The sequence below is a fragment of the Oryx dammah genome, unplaced genomic scaffold (assembly GCF_014754425.2).
Source record: "Oryx dammah isolate SB20612 unplaced genomic scaffold, SCBI_Odam_1.1 HiC_scaffold_3, whole genome shotgun sequence".
In the NCBI taxonomy this organism is placed as follows: domain Eukaryota; kingdom Metazoa; phylum Chordata; class Mammalia; order Artiodactyla; family Bovidae; genus Oryx; species Oryx dammah.
In genome coordinates this window covers 102923443-102945777 of record NW_024070187.1, presented here as the reverse complement: position 1 = coordinate 102945777, position 22335 = coordinate 102923443, and the positions used below count along the sequence as shown (strand labels likewise).

General features: G+C 44.8%; 1 protein-coding gene across 1 annotated transcript; it reads right to left on the bottom strand.

Annotated features, from left to right (window-relative positions):
* Positions 1 to 16462: 16462 nt before the first annotated feature.
* Positions 16463 to 21413, bottom strand: CYTL1 (cytokine like 1). Its single transcript, XM_040238386.1, has 4 exons — positions 21171 to 21413; positions 18692 to 18736; positions 18415 to 18543; positions 16463 to 17119 (listed from the first exon to the last, which is right to left on the bottom strand). Exons 1-4 carry the CDS (start codon positions 21327 to 21329, stop codon positions 17036 to 17038), a joined length of 417 nt encoding a protein of 138 aa, XP_040094320.1. The 5' UTR covers positions 21330 to 21413; the 3' UTR covers positions 16463 to 17035.
* Positions 21414 to 22335: the final 922 nt, after the last annotated feature.

Here is a 22335-nt window from a genome sequence, read left to right as displayed (position 1 = left end):
ACCGAAACCAGCTCTGTGTGCTGCCTGGGACGCCAGCAACGCCTGTGCTGGGTGCTTGGGAGCCAGGACTCAGCAGGGCCAAAGGCTGTCAAGAGTATCGTTTTAGGGGGGCTGTGGTCCTCCGCCGCCATCCTCCGTGGATGCCTCTTAGAACAGGGTTTTCAGTTCTTCAGCGTGTGACTGCGGGTCCACATACATTTTCCAGCATCAAAAACTGTGCATCTGAATTAATTATTCTCTTTTTGTTCGTATGTGTCATAACCATGGACCTTTCAGAAAAAGAGGATTTGACTAATTTTCTATCAATGAGTCCTTCACTGTCTCTTCCCTTAAATTAAAACAACACCATTCTTTGTCTTATAAATATGTTGCTCCAGGGAGTGAACTTGCTGAATCATTCCATTTGAAACTGCACGGAGAGGCAAGGGGTTTGGGAGGGATGAGGAATGAGGTGTTGGTGGTTTGGGGCATCTAAGAGGCAGGAGACCCCACGGGACGCCGTGTGGGACTCAGAGGAGCTGGTGGAGGATTGCGGATTCAGGGGGGGGGCCGGGCGGGAAGAGGAAAGGGGAGGTTGGCTGATCAGTCTGGTGGGAACGTTCTATTGAGTCTGTGGGCTGGAGCAGAGAATTCTACGATGATGCCAACAAGAAGGCATCCCAGGTGGCACTGGTAAAGAACCCACCTGCCATTGCAGGAGACTTAAGAGACACAGTTTCGATCCCAGGGTTGGGAAGATCCCCGGGAGGAGGGCATGGCAACCCACTCCAGTATTCTTGCCTGGAGAATCCCATGGACAGAGGAGCCTGGCATGCTAGTCCATGAGGTCACAAAGAGTCAGACACAAATGAAGAGGCTTAGCATGCATGCATGCACACCAACAAGAAGGGAATACACGGAATAAAAAATACGTAGAAGAGAAAGCACAAACTGCCAGAGGGGCATTTGAAAGGATGTCAAAATGGGCAAAGACGCCAGGGACATCATTTCTGGGTCTGCGACTCTTCTACCTTTATTTTTCCCTTTCCTCAGAGAGCAGATAGGATAACCTGGTGAATAAGTCGTGAGGATGTCAGATACTGTTCATCCATCAGGAGGACAGGAGATGGGCATCCCACACAGATGTCCTCTGTACCTGGAATAGATCAGTGTATGTTCCTGCTGGGGCTCAGTGGGGAGCAGGGGAACCAGACCTCCTCCAGACCCTGGCCAGTAGCTGAGGTGTGAGGTGTGTGGAATGTGAAGTCAAGTGGGCCTTTGAAAGCATTACTACGAACAAAGCTAGTGGAGGTGACAGAATTCCAGTTGAGCTGTTTCAAATCCTGAACGATGATGCTGTGAAAGTGCTGCACTCAATATACCAGCAAATTTGGAAAACTCAGCAGTGGCCACAGGACTGGAAAAGGTCAGTTTTCATTCCAATCCCAAAGAAAGGCAATGCCAAAGAATGCTCAAACTACCACACAATTGCACTCATCTCACATGCTAGTAAAGTAATACTCAAAATTCTCCAAACCAGGCTTCAGCAATACATGAACCGTGAACTTCCAGATGTTCAAGCTGGTTTTAGAAAAGGCAGAGGAAGCAGAGATCAAGTTGCCAACATCCACTGGATCATCAAAAAAGCAAGAGAGTTCCAGAAAAACATCTATTTCTGCTTTATTGACTATGCCAAAGCCTTTGACTGTGTGGATCACAATAAACTGTGGAAAATTCTGAAAGAGATGGGAATACCAGACCACCTGGCCTGCCTCTTGAGAAATCTGTATGCGGTCAGAAAGCAACAGTTAGAACTGGACATGGAACAACAGACTGGTTCCAAATAGGAAAAGGAGTACGTCAAGGCTGTATCTTGTCACCCTGCTTATTTAATTTATATGCAGAGTACATCATGAGAAACACTGGGCTGGAAGAAGCACAAGCTGGAATCAAGATTGCCAGGAGAAATATCAATAACCTCAGATATGCAGATGACAGCACCTTTAAGGCAGAAAGTGAAGAGGAACTAAAAAGCCTCTTGGTGAAAGTGAAAGTGGAAAGTGAAAAAGTTGGCTTAAAGCTCAACATTCAGAAAACGAAGATCGTGGCATTCGGTCCCATCACTTCATGGCAAATAGATGGGGAAACAGTGTCAGATTTTATTTTTCTGGGCTCCAAAATCCTGCAGATGGTGATTGCAGCCATGAAATTAAAAGATGCTTACTCCTTGGAAGAAAAGTTATGACCAACCTAGATAGCATATTGAAAAGCAGAGACATTACTTTGCCAACAAAGGTCCATCTAGTCCAGGCTATGGTTTTTCCTGTGGTCATGTATGGATGTGAGAGTTGGACTGTGAAGAAGGCTGAGCACCGAACAGTTGATGTGTTTGAACTGTGGTGTTGGAGAAGACTCTTGAGAGTCCCTTGGACTGCAAGGAGATCCAACCAGTCCATTCTGAAGGATTTCTTTGGAAGGGATGATGCTAAAGCTGAAACTCCAGTACTTTGGCCACCTCATGTGAAGAGTTGACTCATTGGAAAAGACTCTGATGCTGGGAGGAATTGGGGGCAGGAGGAGAAGGGGAAGACCGAGGATGAGATGGCTGGATGGCATCACTGACTCAATGGACGTGAGTCTGAGTGAACTCCGGGAATTGGTGATGGACAGGGGGGCCTGGTGTGCTGCAATTCATGGGGTCGCAAAGAGGTGGACACGACTGAGCGACTGAACTGAACTGAACTGAACTGAGGTGTGTGGTTGCCCCGCTGTGGACCAGCCTGGAGCACCCAGCGGGGAGTGGAGCATGCAGGCCGTGGAGGGCCGTATTCAGGCTTCGGAGGTTCTGCAGTGGAGCAGCTGTGTGTTGCCAGCCAGTCTCTTTCCCTCTCTGAAACTTTTGAGCAAATGTCTAAGCTCCCATTCTGCCCTTTGAGCTCCCATAACGCAAGTCTTAAAATGTCCTCCAATAGAATCCTCTCAGGTAATTCCTCCATCGGTAGAAGCAGCAGTGGGCTCAGAGTCTGGAACCTTCGGTGTGAGTACAGATCCTGCCACTTGTTGGCTGGGTTACCTTTGGCAGTTTACTAACCCTCTCTGAGTATAGGTTTCTCCCCAAAGATCTCTGTGGTGCTGTGTTAAAGAACAAATTTCAGCTATACTCTTCACAGGAAGAAGTGGCTAGAAAATTGAGGAGGGGGGCATGGAGTGGGTAGGAAAGTAATAATTGAATAATTTATTGGGAGATGATTTCAGTTATAATTCTGGAATATTGGAAATATACTGGGGAAAAAAAAGATGAGTTATAAATTAACACCGCAACTCAGATCCAGTAGATGTTAACATTTTGTCATGCATGCTTAAGCTTAACAAAAAACAAAAACATTCCTGGGACTTCCCTGATGGCTCAATGGTAAAGACTATGCCTGCCAGTGCAGGAGACCCAGGTCTGATGCACGCTTAAGCTTTAAAAAAAAAAAAAATTACTGGGACTTCCCTGGTGGCTCAGTGGTAAAGAATATGCCTGCCAGTGCAGGAGACCGAGGTTTGATCCCTGATCTGGGAAGATCCCACATGCTGCAGAGCAACCAAGCTCGGGTACCACAACCACTGAGCCTGTGTGTTTTAGAACCCGGGAGCTGCAACTACTGAGCCCGTGTGCCACAATTCCTGAAGTCCAAGCACCTAAAGCCTTGCTCCACAATAGAGAAGCTGCTCCAGTGAAAATCCCAGGCATTACGACAGACAGGATCACCCGCTCACTGCAGCAAGAGAAAAGCGCGCACAGCAACCAAGACCCAGCTCAGCCAGAGGTAAATAAAATTATTAAAAAATCAAGCATTACTGGTAAAATTGAAATTCTGTTTCCATCCCGGTGCTGTGTTCACTTCCCTATTCCCAGAAGCGACCAGTCACATGAATGCAATGTGTTTCCAGTCCATTCTCTCATGCATCTAAAAAGCTTTTAAGAGTCTTGCTGCTGCTAAGTCACTTCAGTTGTGTCTGACTCTGTGCAACCCCATAGACGGCAGCCCACCAGGCTCCCCCATCCCTGGGATTCTCCAGGCAAGAACACTGGAGTGGGTTGCCATTGCCTTCTCCAATGCGTGAAAGTGAAGTCCCTCAGTCATGTCCGACCCGAGTCTTAAATATATACAATTATCCTAGGGGAAAGTCGCTCAGTTGTGTTGCTCTTTGCGACCCCATGGACTACACAATCTATGGAATTCTCCAGGCCAGAATGCCTTTCCCTTCTCCAGGGGATCTTCCCAACCCAGGAATCGAACCCAGGTTCTCCCACCTTGCAGGCAGATTCTTTACCAGCTGAGCCACAAGGGAAGGCCTTCTAGGGGACATACCTTCCTTGTTAGACAATAGTTATTGAAGCTGGTGCTCCTTGAATCACGGGCAGCTGATTCATTCATGTTAACTGCTGCGTAATATTTCATGGAATGAATATATCAGAATGTATTCATTTTTCTGTAGGACTTTTAGGCTCTTTTTGTTTGTTCCATTATAGCCAATAATGAGGTGGTAATGAACATCCTCATTTATGTCTCCTTGTGACAGTTTGTCTGAGCTATATCCCCAGAAAGGAAATAGCTTTACCAAATATTTGGAAATTGCTCTTTTATTTTTTTAAAAAATATCCAATTGCACTTATTTATTTTTGGCTGTGCTGGGTCTTCGTTGCTGTGTGGGCTTTCTCTAGTTGCAGTGAGCAGGGGCTTCTCTCTAGTTGCAGTGGCTGCTCTTGTTGCAGAGCATGGGCTCTAGGGCGTGGGGGCATCAGCGGCTGCAGCTCCCAGGCTCCAGAGCACAAGCTTAGCAGTTGTGGCACGTGGGCTGAGTTCTTCCTAGGCATGTGGAATCTTCCCGGATCAGGGATCGAACCCATGTCTCCTGCCTTGGCAGGTGGATTCTTCACCACTGAGCCACCAGGGAAGCCCCATAAAAAAAAACACCTTGCATTATATTTATTATCGGATGCATTCTTTGGATCTTGTTTAAGAATTATTTCCTTATCCTAACAATACAAAGATATTCTGCCATGTTTTCTTTTAAACATTTTAAAATACGGTTTTACTTACAAGTCTGTCATCTCTCTCAAGTTTATTTTTGTGTATAAGGAAGAGATAAAATTTCCATTTTTTCCCTAAGCAGATATCCTGTTATCCCAGCAGCACTTACTGTGCTGTCCGTTATTTTTCCACTGATTTGTCATGGTTTCTCAGCAATTTACCAAATTTCACTCGTTCTGTTCCACTGGCTGTTTTTTTTTTTATCCCTGCATCAGTACTCTAGCATATTAATTTTATAACATCTTGATATTTTAGGGGAATTCTCCTCCTTTTCTTCTTTTGCAAAGTTTAATTAATTTTTTACATTTTCTCTATCAATTTTAGATTCAGCATATCAAGATCTCTCCTCTTGGAGTGTTCACTGAATACACTGAATTTCAGTTAAGTTGAGATTCATAAATTATGATGTCTTTACCCATATAGGACATTCTTTTATGTCCTTTAATAAAGTTTTGAAATTTTCTCCTTAAAGTCTGCACACATATTTACTTTTATTTCTTTTCAGGTACCTTTTGGGGTTTGCTGCTATTGTATAAGGAACTGGTTTTTACATTGCATTTCCCAATTAGTTTTTGATATGACTGCTATTCCTTTTTACTTATAAAATATTGAATAAATAATAACTTATTTTCCTAAAAGACCTATCTTCTGTTCTGAATCTTATTTTGAGCCCTTTCATGAACTTCTTTAGAGCCTTGTCCCATATGTTTCTAGCCCCAAAATATATTTTATGCTTTGCCTGTTTTCATTTACATAAATGAAATCATTTCCTCCTCACTGTAGGTATCTGAGATTCAGCTGTGTTATTATGTACCATTGTAATATATTCATTATTATTATCATTATATGACTCTAAACAGCTTGTTTTTCCATTGACAACATTTTGACTTCTTTCCAGATTTGTTACTGTATACATTCTGTTATGAACATCCTTAGACATATTTGTAAGAAACGCATGCTAGAATTTCCCTAGGGTATATTCTAGAGTTAAAATTGCTGGATCACAGAGCATACACAGCTTCAGATTTACTGTTGCTGCTGCTCAGTTGCTTTAGTCGCATCCAACTCTTTGTGACCCTGTGGACTGTACCTTCCAGGCTCCTCTGTCCGTGGGATTCTCCAGGCAGGAATACTGGAGTGGGTTGCCATGCCTTCCTCTAGGGGATCTTCCTGACCCAGGGACTGAACCTGGGTCTCCTGCATTGCAGGCGAATTCTTTACCACTGAGCCACTGGGGAAGCGCTACATCAACTCTTTTTCCAAGAATATATCCATGAGCAACATGTCAGTTGCCTTATGTCCTCACCAACACTTGATATTGTCATATTTAAAATTTTTAAGCATGTTTGTAGAAACAAAGGGCTTTAATTGAAGGTTTGCTTTAAAGGTATAGTTGGAAATCATCTGTCCTGATCCACCCGTCCTCATCACTGGGGAAAGAACTAAAGTTAACAAAGGGGGAAATAGACATGAAAACATTTTGTAAATCGCAAAAGGCTCAGGGGTAAAGAATCTGCCTGCAGTGGAGGGGACACAGGAGAGCACCTACCTGGAGCACAGAGGTAGCTTTTTAGGGCTTCCCAGGTGGTTAAGATGTTCAACAATCTGCCTGCAACGCAGGAGACCTGGCTTTGATCCCTCGGTTGGGAAGATGCCCTGTAGAAGGAAATGGCAACCCACGCCAGTATTCTTGCCTGGAGAATCCCATGGACAGAGGAGCCTGGTGAGCTACAATCCACGGGGTTGGACATGACTTAGCGACCAACACTTTCACTTTATTTCCACATAAGACGTTATCATTGTTAATCAATTGAGAGTATCTCAGAGAATCAGTAGACAATGTTGCAGCATAACTCCAAATTTTTCCTCTCTCAGGCTGAGGGACTTACAGGCTCAGAATGTCTGCAGAGCTGTAGGCCAGTGAAACGATGCCTATTCGGTGACAGTGACAGTGATCTGAGCCCTCTTCTAAATAAGGAACATCTTCCAATTTTATAGCATCTTCAGATGGGTTGATTCTGAAGCCTTGGGATCAAACTGTGTGGGCTAAGTTGCTTCAGTTGTGTACGACTCCTTGCGAGCCTATGAACTATAAGCCCACCAGGCTCCTCTGTCCATGGGATTCTCCAGGCAAGAATACTGGAGTGGCAGTTATTACAAAGAACACATTTGAGTCCATTCTAATGAGGTGGATGAAACTGGTGCCTATTATACAGAGTGAAGTAAGTCAGAAAGAAAAACACCAATACAATATATTAATGCTTATATATGGAATTTAGAAAGATGGCAACGACAACCCTATATGTGAGACAGCAAAAGAGACACAGAGGTAAAGAACAGACCTTTGGACTCTGTGGGAGAAGGCGAGGGTGGGATGATTTGAGAGACTAGCATTGAAACATGCATATTACCATATGTGAAAGAGAGGACCCGTCCAAGCTTGATGCATGAAATAGGGCACTCAAAGCCGGTGCACTGGGACTCCCACCCAGGGGGATGGGATGGGGAGGGAGGTGGGAGGGGGGTTCGGGATGGGGACACATGTACACTCATGGTTGTTTCATGTTGATGTATGGCAGAAACCACCATGATATTGTAAAGTAATTAGCCTCCAATTACAATAAATAAATTAATTAATTAAAAAAAAGAATACTGGAGTGGGCTGCCGTGCCCTCCTCCAGAGGGTTTTCCAACCCAGAGATTGAACCCACGTCTTCTTTGGCTCCTGCACTGCAGGCAGATTCTTTTACCACTGAGCAACAGAAGATTAAGGTGAAGTGAATTAAAAAGCAACAAGCTGAGCACGTTTCCTCGTCTTTGGGTGGCTGCCAGGAAATCCTTGAATAATAAGCAGTGCTGCATTTTCGGAACTTGATTACAAAAGTTTCTGAAATGTATATCCAAGGCCCAGATAATTCCTGGGATGCTTTCACGCTTCAGGAATGTAAACCTCAGTTATCACTGCTGACTGATGGCCATTTTCTACATATTGTGCTCTTTTTTCCTACTCTTTCTTCTCCTCCAACAGTTAATTAGTTTCAAGGGCAGTTTGCTACTCTCTAGTGAGTTCTTTATTTTATTTTATCCGAGTATAATTGTGTTAATTTCTGCTATACAAAGTGATTCAGTTATACAGACATACATATACATAGATATATATTTTTATATTTTGTTCCATTATGGTTTATTACAAGGTATTGAGTATAGCTATTCAGTAGGACCTTCTTTTTTATCCATCCTCTGTGTAATCATTTGCATCTGCCAATCCCAAACTCCCAATTCTTCCCTCCCCCTTGGCAACAAATCTGTTCTCTGTGTCTGTGAGTCTGTTTCATAGATAAGTTCTTTTGTGTCTTATTTCAGATTCCTCGTACAAATGATATCATATTATCCTGGCAGTTCTTGATCTGATTGTGTACAGATCTGAATATTGTGCAAATGCAGAAAATGATCTCACGTTATTAGCACTTCTGCAGATCAACGAAGCTTAAACTGTGAAGATTTTTGCCTAATGGTCCTCAGTTGCCTGACATCGCCCCCAGGTGTGAAGGTGCAGTGCTGATGTCAGCGAATTGCTCCGAGAGAGACAAGACTGAAGACTTAGATTTTAGACAACTCAGGAAGGAAAGATAAGGGTTCTGTTCAGATTTCTGCTGCTGACTCCAGTCCAGTCATGTTTTATGGAAGAGCTCACTCAGAGCTCCAGGAGAATGAGTGCCCGCCCGCAAGAGGTATGTCTGTATGTGTGTGTGTTGGGGTGGGGTGGGGCTGGGTGAAGTATATGTGTATGTGAGACAGAGACACAGTTACAAGAGAGAGTTACTGAGGTTTTGAAGGTGACCAAACAGTAAGAATCACACAAAAGAGTGGGAATTGGGCTTTCAAGGCTGCGAATATGAATGTTTGAATAGTATTTATTTTATGAAGAGCGGGCATGGACCAACTGGAATTGTTGACTTTTCTTAGTCTTTCCAGTGAGCTGTGTTCAGTCTCTGTAAACAGCCAAGATATAGTTACCGTGTACGTGTGCTAAATTGCTTCAGTCATGTCCAGCTCTTTGCAACCCCGTGGACTATAGAGCCTGCCAGACTCCTCTGCCCGTGGGATTCTCCAGGCAAGAATACTGGAGTGGCTTGCCATGCCCTCCTCCAGGGGATCGTCCCCAACCCAGGGATAGAACCCGAGTGGGTTCTTTATCACTAGTGCCTCCTGGGAAGCCCATGTACCTACTAAGTGTCAGGCATGGTGCTGGGCCGGGGGGCGGGGATGAAATGATGAAACAAAGTGACACAGTCCCTGCTTTCCTGGAGTTCACAGTCTAGTGGGAAAGACAAAGAATAAGCAAATAAGTACACAAATGGACACATGACCAAGTACTATAATGTCATAGAATGTTTTGCAGAGACTGATGGTGTGATGGTCAATAAGGGCTTTGTAGACCAAGATGAGAACTTCAAATTTCATTCCAAGTGGGAAGCTGTAGAAACTTTTTCAATAAGAGAAGGACAAGATCAAATTGATATTTTACAGCAGATTATTCTGGCTGCTGAGTAGAAATTGGATGGGAGAGGGCCAGAGTGAAAACTGGAGGCAACCACACTGCCAGCTGCAGGTCAAGGTCATGATGACATTGACCAAGATATTGGTAACATGTATGGAGAAAACAGTGCTAGTTCAATGTATTAACCAGGAGTCTCTAGAATCCTGGATTCATTTATATATTTACAGATATAACATTGGAAGGATGGATGGTGAAGCTGAAACTCCAATACTTTGGCCACCTGGTGTGAACAGCTGACTCACTGGTAAAGACCCTGATGCTGGGAAAGATTGAGGGCAGGAGGAAAAGGGTGCAGCAGAGGATGAGACGGTTGGATGCCATCACCATTTCAATGGTCATGAACTTGGGCAAACTCCAGGAGATGGTGAGGGAAGCCTGGCGTGCTGTAGTTCATGAGGTCACAATGTCAGACATGACTTGGCAACTGAACAACAACAACAACAAATATACAACATATTTATTTAAAAAAGGTTTTATTGTAAGGAATTGGCTGACACAATTATGGAGTCCAAGAAGTCCCATGATGTGTCAATTATAGACTGGAGACCCAGGAAAGTTGATGGTATATTTCCAGTCTGAGTACAGAAGTCTGAGAACTGGAAATTCAACAGTAGAAGTTCTGGTCTGAGTCTAAAGGTCTGAGGGTTAACAGCACCGATGGTGTGAGTTCCTGTCCCAGGGCAGCAGAACATGGATGTCTCAGCTCGGCAGTCAGGCAGAGAGAACAAACGCTCTCTCACTCAACCTTGTGTTCCAGTCAGGCCTCTGTGGATTGACTGAGGCCCACCGGCATTGTGGAGGGCAATCTCTTTATTCCACCCACCAAGTCAAATGTTAATCTCTCTGGAAACACCTTCACAAACACAGCTAGAATAACATTTAACATGATATTTAGCCCACTCTCTGGCCCAATTAAGGTGACATGTAAAATGCTTTGGAGGCAGAAAGTGCTGGTTTTGCTGATTAATTGCAAAGGTAGGAGAAAGGTGAGGGAAAAAAATTAGGGGACCCAAGCCCATGTTTTTGGAAGAAGCAGATACTGAACTATGGGGCGACTTTACTGAGGCAGGAAAGACCAATGAACAAGAAAGGAAAGACTTGCCTTTAGAGAAGTCAATTTTGTGATACTAAGAGAATATATGGGGCTTCCCTGGTGGCCTAGATGGTAAAGAATCTGCCCCCAGTGCAGCAGATCCAGGTTTGATCCCTGGGTTGGGAAAATCCCCTGGAGAAGGGAATGGCTACCCACTTCAGTATTCTTGCCTGGAAAATTCCATGGACAGAGGAGCCTGGTAGGCTACAGTCCACGGGGTCTCAAAGAGTCAGACACACAACTGACACACACACAAGAGAATATATAGCAACAAGGTAGTTGAAAAAGTAGCCTAAGCCTCTTGGGAAAGTCTGAATGGGAGTTGTGAATTTGGGGGTTATTTCTCTAGGTGGGTTAAATCAGTTGAAGAAAGAACCTAGACTCTAACAATTAACAAGCATATGAGGGGGAAAAAAAATACTCTTCTGATGGGGGAAGTCTCGGGAAAGAAGGACCAGTGAGTGCCAGAATCTCACTTGGGACAAAAAGAGCTAATGGTGGGGTAAGGATCAGGGGGCCAAATTCTCACCTTGATCTCTGAAGCCCTTATTTAGCATCAGCAGCATTAGTCTCTGCAAAGCATCCTATAACTTTCCAGTTCCCAACCATTAGCTCCATCCTCCATGAGAGGGACAAAGATTGGATGCCATGTGCTGAGAAGGTTCTGAACTAATATTGAGATGGTGAAATTGGAGAAGTCAACAGATGCAGAGAAGATGGGATTGACCTGTGGCTATAGAGAAACAAGGGCTTCTTTGGTGGTTCAGACAGTAAAGAATCCGACTGCAATGCAGGAGACCCTGGTTTGATCGCTGGGTCAGGAAGATCCTCTGGAGGAGGGAATGGTTACCCACTCCAGTATTCTTGCCTCGAAAACTCCATGGACAGAGGAGAACTGGTTGGCTACAGTCTGTGTGGGTCACAAAAAGTTGGACATGACTAAGTGACTAACACACACAACAGAGAAAGAAGGAGAAAGAGCCCAGGCTGGTACCCAGACATCTGGCTTGGCAATGGGCTAATTCACAGTGGAGAAGTCATGTCCTCATTTTGTTAGTTTTCAAATTCAAAGCCAAGGGACGTTCGGAAATGGATAACTTCCTATCATTGGGTCCCAACCTTTCTGCCTTTATGTGACCCTGATTATTTCACAACTAGGTGATGATAGACACGCTCTGCCTGAGCGTCCCTGGCAGCCTCCTGTGACCCACGCCATTCTGACCCTAGTACGTTCTCAATTCCTCTTCCCGATTTCCAACTACGCCACCATTCCCTTCGGTCTCCATGCCTTTGGCTCCGCTCTGTCTTCTGCCTCCTTTTCATCTCATCAAGTTCCCAGTCATGTTTAAAGACCTTGTTCAAATTCTGAATCCTCTAAGAAACCTTTCTGCCTCATCTCAGGAAGCATTATCTGTCATCTCCTTGGTTTTGCATATGCCTTCTCTGCTAACCTAAGAGGAAAAATTCTTTACTTTGCATCTCAGTATTTGCTGGGTTCATAGTAAGCACTCAGTCAGTATGGAAGAAATGAACAAACAAATAATTGCCTGGAATGTGTAAATTAGTCCTTGTCTTCACTGGTTTACTGTGCTACCTAGAACTAGCTAAGACTTAGCAGAGCTGTGGGCTTCCCTGGTGGCTCAGCTCTAAAGAATCTGCCTGTAGTGTGGGAAACCGGGGTTCTATCCCTGGCTTGGGAAGATCCCTTGGAGAAGGGAATGGCAACCCACTCCAGTATTCTGGCCTGGAGAATTCCATGGGATCTCAATGAGTTAGACACGACTGAGTGACTTTCACTCACTAGCAGAGCCGTGAAATGAACACTTCGAGTGCCTATTTATCTGGAATCTCTTTGCCACTCTTTATCAGCTGTCTGGGAAAATCGCTTAACCTTTGACCCCAAGGGCATTTCTTACATTGTAAATTGGGTTTGAGAACACCCAACCTGCAGCAGCAGCATTGTGAAGGTTCAGTGGGCTAGTGTGTGCTGTGTGCCTGGCACCCACGTTTAGCCTCGGGCAGGAAGTGGTAGATGGTGATAACAAAGGCTTAGTTTGCTGCATAATTTTCCTTTGTGACAACATTATCAGTTGAAAGACTGACTATCCTGGGTTGAATTTTGTCTCCCCAGAAGACACCCTGACATCCTAACCCCTCAGATCTATGAATGAGACCTTATTTGGAAACAGCATCTTTGTAGACGTTATCAAATTAAGATGTAGTCACACTTTATCCTAAACTAATAGTTGGTATCCTTGTAAGAAGAGGACATTTTTGTTTCTTTTGCTTTCTTTTTTTTGGCTTTATAGAGGTATGATTTTCAGATAAAACTGTGTATATTTAAAATCTACAGAGTGATGATCTGATGGAAGTTATACTTTGTGAAATAACTCCTACAATCTAGTTAATTATCACATTCTGCCATTACTTATTTTACTTATGTATGGTGAGAAATGCTTAGAATTACCAAATCTGCTACCAAATTTCAAGTGCACAGCACAGTTATTAACTACAGTCAGCATGCTGTACATGACATTCTCAGAGATTATTCTCTTATAACTGAAGTTTTCTATCCTTTGACCAGTATCTCACCATCTTCCCCACTCCCCAGAGCCTGGTAACTACCATTCCACTGTTTTTATGAGTTCAACTTTTTTTTTTTTTTTCAGGTTCCATATATAAGATCCTACAATATTTGTCTCTGACTGGCTAATTTCACTTAGCATAATGTCCTCTCAGTTCATTCATATTGTTGCAAATGGCAGGATTTCCTTCTTTCTCAAGGCTGAATAATCATTATATATAGCCATAAAATTCTTTATCTGTTCACCCATCAATGATCATTTAGATTGTTTCCATATCTTGGCTTTCTTGAGTACTATTTTAGCAAAGGTGGGTGTGCAGATATCTCTTTGAGTTCCTAATTTCCTTTCTTTCAGAGATATCCTCAGAAGTAGGATTGCTGGATCATACAGCAGTTCTGTTTTTAATTTTTGAAGGCCCTCCATACTGTTTTCCATAATGACTGTACCAGTCTACACTCCTGCCAACTGTGTTCAAGGATTCTCTTTTCTCTGCATCCTTGCAAAGCTTGTTATCTGTTGTCTTTTTCATAAAACCCACCCTAACAGATATGAGGTGGTGCTTCATCGTGGTTTTGATTTCCATTTCTCTCATGATTCATGATGTTGAGCAGCTATTCATGAGCCTGTTGTCCATTTGTACGTCTTCTTTGGTAAAATGTCTAGTCAGATCCTTTGCCCCTTTAAAAATCAGATTGAAAGTGAAAGTGAAGGTCGCTCAGTCGTGTCCAACTCTTTGCGACCGCATGGACTATAGTCCATATAATTCTCCAGGCCAGAATACTGGAGTGGGTGGCCTTTCCCTTCTCCAGGGGATCTTCCCAACCAAGGGATCGAACCCAGGTCTCCCTCCTTGCAGGCGGATTCTTTACCAGCTGAGCTATTACTTGGAATTTTTTGCTATGAGTTGAAACTTTTCTTATATACTCTGGGTGTTAATTCCCTATCAGATACATATGGCTTGCAGGAATTTTCCCTCATTCCGTAAGTCTCCCTTTCATTTTGTTGATGGCTTCTTCCTTTGTTGTGCAGAAGCTTCTAAGTTTGATACAGCATCACTTGTTTACTTTTGCTCTTGTTGCACGCATGCTAGATTGCTTTAGTTGTGTTCAACTCTATGTGACCCCATGGACTGTAGCCCTCCAGACTCCTCTGTCCATAGGATTCTCCAGACAAGAATACTGGAGTGGGCTGCCATGCCCTCCTCCAGGGATCTTCCTGACCCAGGGATTGAACCCAGGTCTGCTAATGCAGGCAGATTTGTTACCATCTGAGCCACCAGGGAAGCCCATACCTGTGCTTTAAGTGCGATAACCAAAAAATCATTGCTGAGACCAATGTTAGGGAGCTTTTCCTCTCTGTTTTCTTCCAGTAGTTATATCATTTCAGGTCTTACACTTCAGTTTTTGATCCATTTTCGTGTGTAGTTTAAGATAGGGGTCTAGTCTCATCCTTTCCTTGTGACCAGTTTTCCCAGCACCATTTATTGAAGAGACTGTCTTTTCCCCATAAAGTGTTCTTGGTGGCCCTGTCAAAGTTATGCATGGTGTATATCTAGGCTTTCCATTCTCTTCCACTGTTCTATGTATTCTGATCCATCTGCCTGTACTATACTGTTTTGGCTATAGCTTTTAGCATAATTTGAAATTAGGATGGGTGATGCTTTGAGTTTTGTTCTTTCTCAAGATTGTTTTGGCTTGAGAAAACAAGCCAAACTACATATGGCTTGTTCTGTTTCTGTGAAAAATGCCAGTGGAATTTTGATAGGGATTGTCTTGAATCTGCAGATCTCTTTGCATGTATGGACAAGATTTTTATTTTAATGGTATTAATTCTTCCAATCCATGAAAATGGGATAACTTTTCATTTATTAGTGTCTTCCTCCATTTCCTTCATCAATTCTTATTGTTTTCAGTGTACAGGTCTTTTACCTTCTTGGTTAAATTAATTCATATGAATTTTATATTTTTTGATACTATTGTAAATGGGATTTTTAAAAATTCCCTTTCTGAAAGTTGGTTGTTAGTGTGTAGAAACGCAACTGATTTTCATATATTGATTTTCTCTCCTGTAACTTCAGTGAATTCACTTATTAATTCTAACAGGTTTTCTTTGATGAGGTGTTTAGCATTTTCTGTATTTATGATCATGTCATCTGCAAACAGAAAATTTACTTCAGGAAGAGGGGATTTTGGACACAGAGACACAGACGCAGGATACATACCATGTGTTGACGGGGAGAGAGATTGAATTGATGTGTCTACAGGCCAAGGAATGCCAAGGATTGCCAGAAACCACCAGAAGACAGGAAGAGACAAGGAAGGACCCTCTATCCTAAAGCCTTCAGGGAGAGGAGGACCCTGCCGGCACTAGATTTAGGAACCTCTAGCCTCCAGGACTATGAGACAATACATTTCTCCTATTTAAGCCCCAGTATGTGGTACCCTATTACAGCAGCCTTGGGACGCCAGGACAGTTACGCTCTGCACTTGTGCTTCTAAATGGAAAAGCATAGCTTGCTAAACCATTCTCATAGATCATCTAAGTCAGAGACATGAAAGATCAGGGAAGGAAGGAAAGCATGGCCCACGCGTACAAAAGGAAGGAGAGAAAACAAAAAGATCCCCGGTGTGGCATGTGAGCTTTAAAAAAATCAATATCTGGAAACCTTTTCAACAATCCAGTTACTTAACTGAGATGATATTGTTGATTTCATGAATTTATTAAGCAAGCATCCTTCACCTGCAGAAAACCAGCCTGGGTCACTGGGGAGAGTGTGGGCTTTGGAGCCCCTGCGTTCAACCCAGGCTCCCCACTTACCAGCTGGTGACCTTGGGCAGGTTACCTAACCGACACGAGCCTCAGCCTCCTATGATGCCCATGTCTAGGTTTGTGATGAGCCCTCTCTGAACCGATGTTTATGAAATGTCAGGTACCACACTGCCATGGATATGATGCAAGATACAGTCTTCCCCAAACATAAACTGGAACATCTTCTGATGCTTTGAAAACAGATTTACACAAGTGGCTTGAAACAGACCCAGAAATACCTATGCTTGATGGAAAGAGGGGAAAAGACATATCTTGCTAAAAGCAGTGACTTGCAGAAAGAGCATGAAATAAACACCCTGATACCCACCTTGGACGGAATACAGCAGGACACGTGTTTCTCACTGTAATGATAGTCTTTATTTGATTTTCATCACCTTTCAATGAAAGAGTGGTTCCCATCAGCACTATGTCATTACAAACCTTACAAATACATCTTACAGGCAGTGAAACTTCTTCTAAAAAATGAAAGCTAACTGTTAGGAACATTTGTAGCTGAAAAAGGTATAAAATTGAAGCGTGATTAAATGTAAGCAGGTTTCTATCAAGAGAGAAAAATGGTACCACCACGCCATTAAAGTAGTACTACAAACATACTATTTTGCTTGTTCTCAAGCTGACTGTTCATACGAGAGAAGCTGATTTGCCCTTTTCTTCTCAGTGACCAAATCAACATGCTTGTGTATCTAACCATCCTGGCAAGACAAAAACAAGGGGGAATGAGAAGCAAAGCTTCTAATTTTGTTCAGAATTGATTCCAAGGTAGAAGTACAAGCTGTGGTTTCCAGAAGGTGAAGAGAAACTCGTGACAGTTTCAAGGAGAGCTGTGGGGGCCACGGCTTTAGCCTGTTGTGTCTGGGCAGCTGACATAACTTCATGCCCCCAGGTTCTGTCTCTGGTCTGAACTGCCTTAGCTCTGATGATCCGGGAGGACCGGGGTCACTAGGATTGGGTATTCTAACGCATAGCAGTCATCCGACAGGAACACCAAATCCTGAAAAAGATGTGCAATAAACAGGAACATCACTGAAGGTGGCCACAGAGCCCATGCACAGTGACAGGGCTCCTGGCTATCTTCAAAGGCTGTGCAGTTGTTCCCCTTTGTGTGAAAACATCACCCATTGAATCTCATATTCCTTTGTTATTGAATTCACGTGTGTGTGTTGGTTGACCAGATGGATGGATAGATGGGTAAAGAGCAACAACTCTGGGCCAGGCATCAGGGATACCAGGAGTAACAGCACTAGGTCTCACCCTCAAACACTTCAGAGTCAATAGGAGCGTTCTCAAATTGTATTACAATTATGTTTTCTTCCTCTCTTCCCAGCACCACCAAGCAGAGAGAGGAATGAAGAGGGAAGTGGTGGAGTAGGAAATGCATGTCTCATTCCCTGATGCAAAGTAACAAACACATCTTTTTAAAATATGTATTTATTTTTATTTTTTTGGCCATGCCAGGTCTTCTTTGCAGCATGTGGGGTCTAGTTCCCTGACCAGGGATCAAACCTAAATAAATCTTAATAAAACTTAAAGCTAGAAATCTTAATAGCTGAGTATTAAAGTTTTCTGGGTCAGGCCTGGTGCTCGGCATTCTGTGTTTAGTTACCTTCTTTATATGTTTAATCACCTTGCTAGAGATCTTATTACCAAGGAGTTACTGCAGCGCCCAGCACACACATGGTCAGGGTGTAGGTATTATTATCCTCCCAGTGATCTCAGGAGATGGGTACTCTACATGAATGAGGAAACTGTGGCTCAGAGGGGGAGAGGGTGTGAGCCTCCGGGAAGCAAGGCAGGGATGAAGACAGGGGCTCAGGTCTGCCTGATGCTGAACTTTGTGCTCCTAAGACCACATGGCCCAACTTTCTACATCTAGCCAGTGCTGATTCTCTGTTCTTCCTGTCTCCTTCCCCTCTGATGCGGTGTCTTCCCATCACCGAGCACACCCAGAGCCTCTCCCCCAGAAAGTCTCCTCTAACCCGGTCTCCAGGGTGTGGCAGTTCTCAGAATTCCACAGTTCTCATCCCACCCCATTTGACTGCTGGCAGAATCCGTTCTATACGATTTTCATACGGTCCTGGGTGCTGCAGGTGGGGCTGGTGGAGGTGGGGAGCCTCATCGGAGTCCCCAGCCCTTGGCAAGAGCAACAGGGTTGAGGAAGGGCTTTGTGAACTGGAAGCACCCCATAAGCTTTTCTCTTCCTCCTGCTGATTCCCCTGTTCCCCTAACCCTTCTCTTAATTTCTTGACCCATAATGAGCAGGAAAAGAACGTTCAACGTGCCACTCACTCTCCTGCAGAACGAGTTCAGGATGGTGTACAGTTTCCGCACTTTGTCCTTCAAGGCATCCACCTGGGCCACCTTCCAGCACTGGGGTGATGCCACAAATTCCCGCAGCTTGGCCAACACGCAGTAATTCTGCGAGTGGATAACAGGGAGGGGTCTCGTGGGAGAAGTCAGTAGTCAGAGGGCTAGGAGCTGGGGGCGGCTGGTTCTGCTTCACCAGATGTCTCCCTACCCCCCCACCCTGCCCCCCAACCCCCTGCGACAGGCAGACCGCTCTTACGTGTATATCCAGATACAGCCTGGGCAGGTATCTCACACACGCCTCCTGTGGAAAGGGAAATGGCTTTCTGGGATGCCCATAGGGACACACCCCGGTCACAGAAGTCTCTCTGCCAGCCCCCAGAGAGCTGGCCCAGCCCCAGATCCCCAGGGACTTCCTTGATGCTGACATGCACATACAGTCTTGTACCGTCTGCCACATTCCCCCAGGGTCAATTGCTCTTTTAGAATTTGACTTTTAGAATGCAAACTTTATGTCATATGCTATGAGTTACGCAACTGTTTCATATATGTGTGTAGAGAGAGGGAGATGTATATAAATATGTGTCTATATGTATGTATATGGATATTTAAACAGTTCTATAACTATAGTCTGAGGGCTTCCCAGGTAGCTCAGTGCTAAAGAACCACCTTGGCAATGCAGGAGAGGCAAGAGACGCAGGTTTGATCCCTGGGTTGGGAAGATCCCCTGGAAAAGGAAATGGCAACCCACTCCAGTATTCTTGCCTGGAGAATCTCATGGACAAAGGAGCCTGGCGAGCTACAGTCCACGGGGTAGCAAAAGAATTAGACATGGCTCAGTGACCGAACATGCATGCATGCATAATTGTAATCTAGATATAGTAGCACATGTAACATATACTATAGGAATAGAAAGCTTATACTTTTACATCACTCTGTTTCGCTTTTGCTTCTGTGCTGGCCTGAAGCCCGAAAACCCAGATTCTGGTCCTTTCCAACCAGTAATTCCCTGTTGCCGGGGATAGATCTCCTTCTTTTTTGTGACTCAGTTTCCCAGTTGTGAGGCTAGAGAGTTAGAACACGTAATCTCTCCACTTCCTTCCAGCTCTGAATCTATGCATTTTAAGTTTTAAAATCATGTTGTTGTCGTTTTTTGTTTTGTTTTTTTTTTTTTTAAAGATGATTGCTCTACGTATATGGGCTTCCCAGGTGGTGCTTGTGGGAAAGAATCCGCCTGCCAATGCGGGAGATATAAGAGACGAGGGTTTGATCCCGGGGTCTGGAAGATCCCCTGGAGGAGGGCACGGCAACCCGTTCCAGTATTCTTGCCTGGAGAATCCCATGGACAGAGGAGCCTGGCAGTCCATGGGGTCACAAAGAGTCGGACACGGCTGAAGAGACTTAGCCTACATGCACGCTCTGTGCACCAGTGCTCGACATATCTAATAGCAGGGAACCTGTGGATAAAGTAAGATGCTTCAATACACCAAATGCTGTTTCAAAGGAATATTAATTTGAAGGCATTGTTAGAAAGTAAATTGCAGAACCGCTGTGTTCTTTGTTTCGATTTGTCTATACACACACACACAGACACTTGGATTGGATACCTATGCACAGATTAAGAACTGAAATCCTGTCCTCTGAATGTGATGGCAGCAGGTCACCTCTAGGTGGTAGGATTGCAGTAATATTTATTTTCTTCTTTGTCTTGTGCCTTTTCTGTTTTCGAGGTGTATGAGCTTCATAACTTAAGAAAAACTACACATTACTTAACTTTCAAAAAGAAAACACAAAGGAGGTGTTAAGGTGTCACAAGCCCCACATCTGAGGCTTATGATGAAGGGTTATGTGAAGGGTTCACAAACGGTAAAGGGACACTTTTAAATTTTGCCAGAGCTTTGAAGTTTAATTCAGTTTGTATCTACACTGGAAGAGCAGTCAGGAGGCCAGATTTTAGCTCTGGGTGGCCCCTTAGGGACTCTGGGTTCCGAGCCCCTGCGTCTTCCGCTTGACAGGACAGTGAGAACAGTGGCTGAAGGCCAGGACTGTTTACACTGGGCAGACTGTGTCTGTATTCCAGTTTGCAACCCTCTAGCTGCCCACAGAGCGTCTCACAGCTCAGGATGCTGAGATCTCCAATTCAGCTGGATAATTTGCTCAGGTCCCATAGCAGGTAAGAGGTGGGGCTGGTTCAAGAGTCACCCCATTAGCTCCTACTGGGTAGTGGGGAGAATAAACAAGCTGAACTCCTTGGTCCTCCTTAAGTTGGAGTTCTACACTCTATGGGAACTTTTCTCCTCTCTGTCTGTCTGTCTGTCTGTCTCTCTTTAGATTTTAAAACAGATCCTCTTGATATTTGCTAGCTTGTTGCTCTTCAGTCGCTAAGTCGCGCCCGACTCTTTGGGACCCCATGAACTGCAGCAGTCCAGACTTCCCTGTCCTTTACTATCTCCCTGAGTTTGTTCACGCTCATGTCCATTGAGTCAGCTAGTTATAAACAGAAGTTCTGATGTCTTGGATTGCATTTTCTTTGTAGTAAAGAGGAAGCACAAACGATGGACATTTAATAGGATGGGAATAAAGCACAAATAGCTTGGAAATTAACATTGACTGGAAAAAGAAAAAGAGCATTTCCCTACCCCGGTCCCCCTCCAGCCCCCAGTCCAAAGGCAAATTTTTGAGAACTGGGTCTGCATGGACCTCCCGTCCTCATTCAGGTGGGGGCCGAGGGCACTCACCGAGGGCTCAGTGGCCTGCAGGCTCTGGAAGTCAGAGGTGATCTCCCGGCTCAGGGCCAGCATCCGAGAGTAGCAGGTCGGGGGAGCCGGCCGTGTGGCGGGAAGCCCAGCCAGCAGCAGCAGCAGCAGGGGGAACAGCTGGAACAGCTGGGGTGTCATGGTGCAAAGGAGGCCTGACTGCAGCCTGGACCAGCTGCCCCTTGAAGCAGAGGTCTGGGGGTGGTCCTCGGCCACTCCTCCATTTCCTGTGGGGCCCAGCCAAGGCCAAGGCCACGCCTGCCTGGCTGGGGGACACTGGAGCCTTTCAGACCTGAAGTCCCCACCACCCCTGTTGAGAGAAGAGGCTGTCTGGGCTGGGGTGCCGGACACTTGGAAAGGAAGCGGGGTCTTCCTCTCACACAACGAGCAATAGAATTTTCTCTCTTGGCAGGCGTTCTTCCTGAAGTGGCAGGACTGGTAGATGAGGGGAGGACAAGAGAGAGACAGGATGGATGAGTGTGTGGTTCAACGATGGGGCAGTCGATCCTTTCAGTTAGAATGGGGACTGTTTTGTTTTTTAAACTGACTGATCTCTTAGAGCAGAACTGGATGGGATGGGGCTAAGGGACCAGAAGTGAGGGATCGAGCATCAGTGATCCAGAACTTGGGATCAGGCAGCGGGGTATCACCATCCACCCGCCACTGACTGGCCAGCTGCCCTCTGAGCAGCTGCATCTCTGCGTCTGGAAGATGGGTTCATGCTAGTACCTGAGATGGGGGTATGGGAGCATCCCCAGGCTGACCCACTTCAGGCTCCTGGCACAAGCCCTGGTACAGAGCAGACCCTCGGAAAGGGTGGGTTCTCCAAATGTCTCTCTCTTTTTTATTCACTTGACTGCACCAGGTCTTAGTTGTGACCTTGGATCTAGTTCCCTGACCAGGGATCGAACCTGGGCCCCCTGCATTGGGAGCACAGAGTCTTAGCCACCGGACCAGTAGGGAAGTCCCTTGAATATGTCTCTTTTAGCAATGATGCTCTGCAGGCTGCTTTCCTGTAAACAGAGGAGCATGGGTACCAGAGCGTGGGTACCAGTTAAAGGAATAAATGCTGTGCTTAGGTGCTCTGGATTGAGTGGTCAACAGCTTCTTTGATGATCTTGGGCAAGTTTCTTAACTCTTCTCTCTT

Coding starts and splice junctions, on each gene's coding strand:
- CYTL1 (XM_040238386.1), bottom strand. CDS start 21,329: ATGACACCCCAGCTGTTCCAGCTGTTCCCCCTGCTGCTGCTGCTGCTG. Junction 18,737..21,170: donor TGCAGGCCACTGAGCCCTCG/GTGAGTGCCCTC, acceptor CCCTTTCCACAG/GAGGCGTGTGTGAGATACCT. Junction 18,544..18,691: donor GGCTGTATCTGGATATACAC/GTAAGAGCGGTC, acceptor ATCCACTCGCAG/AATTACTGCGTGTTGGCCAA.